Source organism: Limulus polyphemus, unplaced genomic scaffold (genome assembly GCF_000517525.1).
Source record: "Limulus polyphemus unplaced genomic scaffold, Limulus_polyphemus-2.1.2 Scaffold620, whole genome shotgun sequence".
NCBI classification, from domain to species: Eukaryota; Metazoa; Arthropoda; class Merostomata; order Xiphosura; family Limulidae; genus Limulus; species Limulus polyphemus.
This window is the reverse complement of record NW_013666230.1, coordinates 408,903-417,536: the sequence shown is the minus strand read 5'-3', so window position 1 is coordinate 417,536 and position 8,634 is coordinate 408,903. Positions and strand designations below refer to the sequence as shown.

General features: G+C 34.5%; 1 protein-coding gene across 1 annotated transcript in view; it reads left to right on the top strand.

The window, feature by feature from the left end:
* Nucleotides 1–8,634, top strand: part of LOC106459513 (ubiquitin carboxyl-terminal hydrolase 31-like) — a gene marked incomplete at its 5' end in the record, with an annotated part of 58,564 nt that overhangs the window by 29,291 nt on the left and 20,639 nt on the right. The window contains 2 exons of the mRNA XM_013919139.2: nucleotides 5,580–5,691; nucleotides 7,578–7,768. Coding sequence (XP_013774593.1) covers nucleotides 5,580–5,691; nucleotides 7,578–7,768 — 303 coding nt within the window. The remainder of the gene's footprint in view (nucleotides 1–5,579; nucleotides 5,692–7,577; nucleotides 7,769–8,634) is intronic.

Sequence of the window (8,634 nt, the reverse complement as noted above, 5' to 3'; positions counted from 1 at the left end):
GGTGGCTCCCCCAGGGTCATTTGGCTGGTCCATTTGGGCTAGGGTCAGCTGAGTACCAGTGTTGGGCATTCTCAATGGGTGTTGTGAACATTTTGTCTGATGCTGGTGTTTGGGTATAGCTCTTACGAATCCCTGGCATTGCTGCAGTGTCCTTGTTTGACATTGTAGTGGGCACTGAATCTTTCTCTTTTATTTTGGATCCCCCAAATCCAAATAAAAAAGTAGAAAAACTTTTGCTAATCGGTAAACGACCATGCCTAGAAGACTGAACAGCAGTCTCCACCACAATGTGGACCTGTACCTCACTTCCTGATCCTGCATTCACTGTCCACTAAATCTTTAGGGCAAATGTCTCCCTTTTTATTCAGAAGCTACATTCTGGGGATATTTTGCTGGAAACATCAACACCTAAGCACAGTGAACTCCTCCTGAATTCAAAGACCATTGGGGATATACCCATTGAGATTACTTCCCATGCTTCTTTGAATTCCACACGAGGAGTTATTGTCGAGAGGGACTTGAAGACCATCTCTGAGTCAGAGATCCTTGCTGGTTTCTCCAGCCAAGGAGTTTCAGCAGTTTGAAGGATCTTCACTCGTCAAGATGGAATTATGGTGCCGACCTCTATCCTCATTTTGACATTTTCATCGCCACATCCACCTGCCACTGTTATTTGAACTTTAAAATATGGCTGTATATTCTTAACCCTCTCCAATGTTTTCAGTGCCAGCGGTTTGGTCATTCAAAGACATCTTGTCGTGGTTCTGTGATGTGTGCTCATTGTAGTTTCAAGGGCCATGATACTTATGAGTGCGAATTGGACCCTCATTGGAAGCTATTGTTCCTGACTCCATCTTGGACATATGCCACTGCACTATACTTTACTACTACAGTGGGGTTGCAGACGGACCTTTCCGTGCCTCCTTCTAAGTCTTTTTCACGCCATGTGAGGGGTCTTCTGCCCTCTATGGATAATAGAGTTGACTGGTCTTCGTCTACTCCAATCTCTGTCCCCACTATTCCTTCCAGTGACTGCCTGGGTCAACCTCCTCGGGCACCAGCCTCCAGTGTCTGCTCGGGTCCTTCTTTGGCTCCCAGTTGCAGGACGATCATTTGATCACTTCCTCAGTCATTGGATTCTCACTCTGATGACAGATATCTGCCCACTCGATCAAATGCAGGATCCATGGAGGTCAATGGACCTCCATCTAGTAAAGGAAAACGGTGTGGTCGTAAACATGGCCAAGAATAGTTTCATTTGCATAGCTGATGCAAGAACTACATGCACTCATCTGCATCTCTTCTAATGCTTAGCTGTGGTGAAAACATTCAAGGAACCAGATGCTAGAGCTCCACTCTCTGTTAATATATACTGACCACCATAGCCATCAGTTACATATCGTAAACAGCCAAGGTAGCTAAACATTATGTGAAATGCACCGTAGCACACAAACAACTCACTAAAGCAAGGTTTCAGCATAGACTGTTTCTGTGTTGCTGGTTTTGAAATAGCTAAGTCATATGTTACTGGCATAAAGTAATCTTGGCATTTGTTTGGTAGACTCACTCCTCTTCATATTCTCAAGAAAAGTATCATGTGATGTTGCTGTTTCCCATTGTTGGTCATGTAACCTACTTTTGTGATAGGAGTTGATTTATATTTGCCCTCAAATTCCAACCTGATCACATTGGTGTACTCTCACAATTACCTTGAGATATACTCCAGGTCATGTCTCTGGCCTTAGATGTCTGATACTGTTTTGATTGTTCCTTTTATTGTATTCAATTAATTTTGTTTTTTTCCTAAATGGGTCGAGCTCATTATATGATGCATCGAGAGATCTTTTCTTTGATCTTCCTTTTACAGGATTAGTCATGTCTTGTGTTTTTTCTTGACTTTCTTATATGTCACAAGTAAACTTCATTTTGGTAGCAGGTGCCCTGTGTATCGTGAAATGTTCTAGAGCTAGACAAAGAATCCTTATTTTTGTCAAAGTCGTCCCATGCAAGACCAGTGCTAAAGTGTGGGACAGCATTCGGTCCATCTGGTAAATTGCTGCCTCTCTGCAAAATGTTCTCAGCATTTTCTGTCTTTATTTCTTCAGTGTTGTGATAACCCACACAATGTTCAAAATGGTTCACTATCTCTTGCATTTTGCTAAATCCTGTTAGACCCATGCCCAGAAGAAAATGTTTCATAAGTTTAATCCTACCATTGGTTGTCTTGTACAAGTCATCTTCTGCAAGATGATAATATGCATCTCTCTGCTCTGTTGCTGCACTAATCATGTTTGTCTGACCCAATATATAACACCCTGTGAAAAAGAAACAACTCTTCAAGAGGTTTTGTTTGTCCTTTCAGTATAGCTTCAACAGTTATTGGATCAGGCAGCTCAGTGTTGTTCAGTTCCATGATATTTGCTTTAAGCTGAACAGCTGCTTCAGCAACTGCATTGCTTTTAGATTCACAAAAAGCTGATGACAATTCAGTATCACCTTTCTTGCTTGTCATGTTAGTCTTAATCCGTTCTCCAAAGCGATCTTTTATTTTATGTAATAGTCAATTTTGGCTCCATTTAACAGTTGCATTTGACTCTGCTGACAGAAGAGTCACATACTTCTGCTTGATTGCAGTGAGTTTCAGAACTGTCTTCTTTTTCATGATTTCTTCTTTGATAAAAGACAGCAACTTCTGCAGTGCTCCTGTTTTATGTTGTAATGACTGATTCTGAGATCCCAGATGATATTCTTTAACTAAGAATCGAGCGCAACATCTTTCATGGTACCATCCCTCTCTTGCAATGAAATCAATGCTGTCATAGTTCATAATGGCATCATGTTTGACATGTCTGGCACCATCTTTGATATTTTTCTCAGATGTGAATGTTGTGCAGTTGGTAGGCCTTTCAAATTTTTTACCTATCCTTGTCTATTCACAATTGCAAAAAATGCATTTTGAGCTGTGAACTCCTGTACTTGTCACTGGAGCTACTGTGTCTGTTGACTTTCTGGTTTGGCTGTTCACTTTGTTTATACTTGTACCTTCCTGTTGATTGTTGGTAGCTAAGCATCTTGTTACACTGATAGCTGTGATATTGCTATGTTTTATGATAGCTATCTGGGAAATGATCACATACACTGGAGTACTTTGATGCTCTGTTGGAAGATGGTTGCTTGAACTTTCAAAGCTTTGCTGCATTTGGAATTTTAGTCCAAGTATTGTCATTGTAAGATTGGATGTTTTCATCTACTGGTAAAGCTCTATGAAGTATACAGTTCAACTCATTGTTCTTGTTGGATATGTCTGAAAAAAAGACACTTTGTAGTTAGATTGCAGCTGCTCTTGTTACAATCATATAAAAATAATGTTTTGTATTGTATAATATAAACTACTTACTGGTGATCTCATCAAAGGCTTCATTATCATTGTGGCCTGAGATTCTAGTTCATTCTGTACTCTCATGGAAAGCTTCAGAATCATGATCGGGCTCCATGACTATAAAATAGGATATATTTTACCAAAAAATACATTACTACATTCACTAAATAATTGTCACAAATGAACAAAACATAGTTTATCAAGTTAAATATTCACTAAATAAATGGCACAAATAAACTAAAAACAATGGTAATCAAAATGTCATGTTACACAGTTATTCAAGGCAATGGAAAATAACACCCAAGGTTGCTATGCATATTCAATGTAATGGAAATACAATTTATGGGCTAGAGATAGGCCATTATCCATAACAATTGATCCACTACAAGAATATTTAAGTTGTAATAACTTTTATCTTATAAATTACAGTTTAGTGTTGCCTTCATTTTCTTTACAGATATATTTCTGTGATAATACCAATACAGTTTAGGACATAAAGTGCAACAAGCAAAAGTGCCAATTTTTGGACTAAAAGTGGGTCATGACTCAAAAGTTTTTACTCCTGAAAAGGTTATTCGTAGTTTTCTACAAAAATATTACTTAAAGGACCTTATCTCTTGCACTATAATAATATCTTCCAAAAAATAAATGAGACACACAGTTCATTGAATATCTTAATGTTACACTCATTTGAACATGTGTCATATATATTGTTAAAGCAGTGGCATCATCCTTACAATCAGTGTATGAACTTCCCCTTTCCTTCACAGATTACATACAAGTATCATTTAGTATACTATTTATAACAGCATCAGTTTTATTTTGAGGAAGACTGCCAATGTTGTAAGTTTGGAGTCTGAAAACTGTGTGTCTGCACAGATAATGCATACATTTGTGTCTGCAACATGACCCCAGATGTATTTAATTTGATCAAACCAAGTGAGTGTATCAATCATTTCAGAGGGTTGCCTGGTACTATTCTTACATATAGTGGTCATGCATTATTATTTATAAGGATGAAAGATAGGCCAACTATACCCATGAATAGCCTCACAAATATCTCTTAGAATGTCTTCCGTAAAAACCAGTAAGCTGATGATAGCCTACACTATGATTGAATCACTTCCAAAGACAGCTTGTTTGGTAATGCATGCTTTTGTATAGGCTCTCCCAATTTATATCCAAGCTGTGATACATTTGAGATTGTGCTGGAGGCAGAAACTGGACTCATCTTTAAATAACTCTTAGCTCCACTACACCATTGGTTATTTGGTATGCTTATTCACTCAGGCCAGCCAACGCCTTACAATCAGAATTGGACACATAACTGATCTTTTTGCATGTAAATTAGCAATACCTGATCTTTTTTCTTAAAATAGGAGTTCTTACTAAATGAAATTCTTCATGGAGGTTTTAGGTATTGATAAATCTCGGTATCATTCTTCATATTACCTCCAAATCATTATTATTTTCCACGAGTTCCAAGTAACATTTCCAAGCTTTGTTAATCAAACTTTGAGAACTTCTAAGTACAACTGCCACTAGATACTAGAATACCCCAATTTTAAGTGTGTAACTTCACTGATTGTTAAACTACTTGTTCAAATTAAGTGCTAACCATTGTCAAACATGCTTACTCTTTCAGCCATGGGGGCATTATATTATGATGGTCAATCCCACTATTTGTCATTTGTCATGCTTATGGTATAGCTGTAAGCTGAAACTATTCCTTTCAACAAACTGAATAAACAGAGTAATTAGCTTTTGATTCTAGGTTATGTTGTAAAACCAGGCAGTTGCAACACAGACATACAACATTATGCATATGGCTTGAATGTGTTTTCTACTTAACTGCTGGTTTCTGACCAGATGTTCTTTTTATAGGCTAAGATTGGATTATACAAAAAACTCTTGGACACCTTCAATTATAATTTATTATGGTTGAAGCCTCACAGACTGTTAGATATAATTGCTTCCAAGGGCAAAGTGGAGTTTTGATAATTTTGCTAGACAGTGTATGTATGTTATAGGTTACCATAAGAAACTTGAATACAGAAAATAAAAAATGTTTTCAATTTTAGGAGTTACTTGTAATTTCAAAGTAATTTTAAATATAATGTCTTTTCTAGGATGATTGTTTTCGTATCATACTAATCTTATTCCAAATAACTAAGATCTAAAAATATATTTTTTTTTCTAGGTTTGGTTCTCCATATGTTCTCCAACTTTCCAGAGAAGCCACTTTTAAAGAAATTCAGAAGCAGATGTTAGTAACAATGGCTGACATATTACAAAATGATGTTATACTAGAGGTAAGATTTATATTTTTTCTTTTGTGTTATTCTTCTGATAGTAAATGTTTTTGTTAATTTTAATTAATTTCAATAAATTAGAAGGTTTCATTATTTTTAATAGCTCTTTCTTAGCTATGCCAGAACTTTGCTAATAGCAAAATTTAAATTTTTATAAAAATCTCAAGGCTTAGTCAGTTTGACCAACCTCGTAAACACCTGTAACCATGAAACCATATATACTATAACTCTGAATGTACTAGTAAATATTTTAGTAAAGATTAAAGTCTGTTGTACACAAAAAGTCAGATTTTTAATATAGTATTTATACTAAAGATTTGTGTGTGAATCTACAAAACCTTCACGGAGGCAATCTGAGTATGTATCATGTTAAGAATAAAGATACTTTTTGTACATATTATAGTTTCACAGTTATTTGCATAACCTTTTTCTTTATTTTGTCTGTTATTTTCTCTGCCCTAATATCAGTTGTAGTGAAACAAAAAGTTGAAAAATGTGAATTATAAATGAATAATGTCTTCTTTCTTCTCTTTTTGCCAGATCTTCAACTTATTTATTTTCACATTTTCAACTGTTAATCTTTTCACATTTGTTTTCTTTTATTCTTATTGTTTTGTTGCCAAACATTGTTCCTGGGAAACTGTTTATTACTTTGTGAAAAGCAATAGATCAAGACAAGAGTCAATATCAAATTTTCCCCTACAGATAAAGTAAATAAACCACTGATGTTATTCATAGTTTGAGCTCATGAACTCAGATTCATAAGCTCATAAGATTTTAAATCATTTTATTTTTCAGAAGATTCAATTTTATTACATTTTAGTTGCTTTTTTTAAAAAATATATAACAATAAGTAAAAAACAATATGTACAAAAAGAAATTTAGCACTTACTTTGGGAGTTGATGTATATTTACACTTGAATGCTGTGCATCCAGTAACTATACTTTTTTCTCATTATTGTGGTTGGTTGTCTAAAAAATCATTTGTATAGTTTTAAGATATGCATTTTAGAACACAAAAAATACATCAGGAATTAAATAGAATTTCTCAAAACTAGAAATAGGTAAAAAAAATTATGTTAATTGCTTGTAGCCAAACAATAACAATTGCAGACAAATGCTGACTGCCTGTGTAAGCTCACCGAAAAGAAAGAACTGTAATAAGTTCTTGTAGAAGTAAAAGTACTCTTTCTGTTTGTTTTTAAATATGTCCATCAAATAAGTGCAAGTGGCTTAGATAAGTGTCTTGATACCTATGATAAAATGGGAGGAACCTCTTTGGTAGGTTTGACAAATTTGTTGATATCATAGCAATTTGAGAAGGTAGGAGGTTCAAAGTTTATATTCTGGCCTGTCACTATTTATAGTTTGTGTTCTTAATTGGTTGGACACACTGAAACTGATATAAGGGAAGAGAGAGAATATTAGAGAGAATTCAGAATGGAAGATGTATCTCATGACACAAATAAGTGAAGATGGAGAATTTATATGAATATTTCATTTTAAAATTAACAAATTTATACATAGATAGTATTAATATTTTAATTATTAACTATGTTTTTTTTCCAAGTTTATTGACATAATTTAATGATAAAGTTAAATTTTGAATGTAAGTTTGTTAGAAAAGGTCAGACAGTTGCATTTTGACACATGATCCACCCATATGCATAGGATTAGTCAGTTATGAATATTTCCTACACTTTTCTCCCTCAGTCCTCATTACCTCTGAACTACCATAGCAAGTATTATTGTCAAAATATATATAATGATATATATTGTGATGTTATACAGTTAGTAGGTTTCATTTTATAGCTAAAGAAATATGTATGTTATGAAAGTAATGTTTTAAGAAGTTTTTGCTAAGTGCAATGACATTTGTTTTGTAGAAACTTGGAATTGTTTTACGTTTGAAAGTGATTGGTGGAATACCTGGTAAATGCTACCTACCAAATGATGTGGATCATCCATTGTACATGCCAACTGTTGACCAAGCATTGGAAACATCAGAAGTGAGCCCATTAATAGGACCTCAACATTTAAAGCTAGTGGTCGAGTGGGATCAGGAGACCAAAGAAGAGTATGCATACATAAGACTTACAGTAATTCTTGATAGTTTTATATCTGTGTTATAGTGCAGTTTAAAAGAGTGGAACTGAAGGAGCATGTTGAATTGATAAATAGTTTGCCTACAAATTAATTTATTTGTGATAAATTTTATTTTCCAATATTTTTGGAAAAAGTTTGTTAGTTTAAGCATACAGCTGTACAAAACGGCTTTAAGCACTAAGCCCACTGCAGGGATTGATCCTCGAGTTTTGAAAAACTAAATATTCCAAAGGAAGGATGTTTTGTGGCTAACTATGGAAAAATACACACGATTGCATATCTCTGATTGATATATAATTATGTAACCATTAGTAAGTGATAAAAAGTATTTTAGTTTCAGTAGATCATTCAGGAGTTTGTTTCTTTTATACACTGTTGAAAGAAGCTTAATACAGGGCATTATGAATTATTTCTAATGATAACACTCCTTTAAACAAGTAGCAAACTAATTGTTAGTTGTGCGATTAATTTTCTTTTTAAACACAAAATATCAAATAATTTTCTTATCTAAGCACACACACACACACACATATATATATTATGTGCATATTAGGTCATCAAGAAATTAATGTCACTTTTTTTTTAATGAAAAAACCCGAACAAGTTATATATATAACAACAAAACATTTATTAAATGAAATAGTCTCCATTCTTATCAATGATGCTTTTCCATCTTACAATCAGGTTCTCATTGCCCTGATTAAAGAAATCTCTTGGCTTTGAAGCAAAAAACATGTTGATGTCCTCTTAAACACTTTCCATATTTGCATACGCTTTCCCATTAAGATGGTGTTGTAGCGAACGAAAAAGATGGTAATCCGATGGTGGATGGGGGAG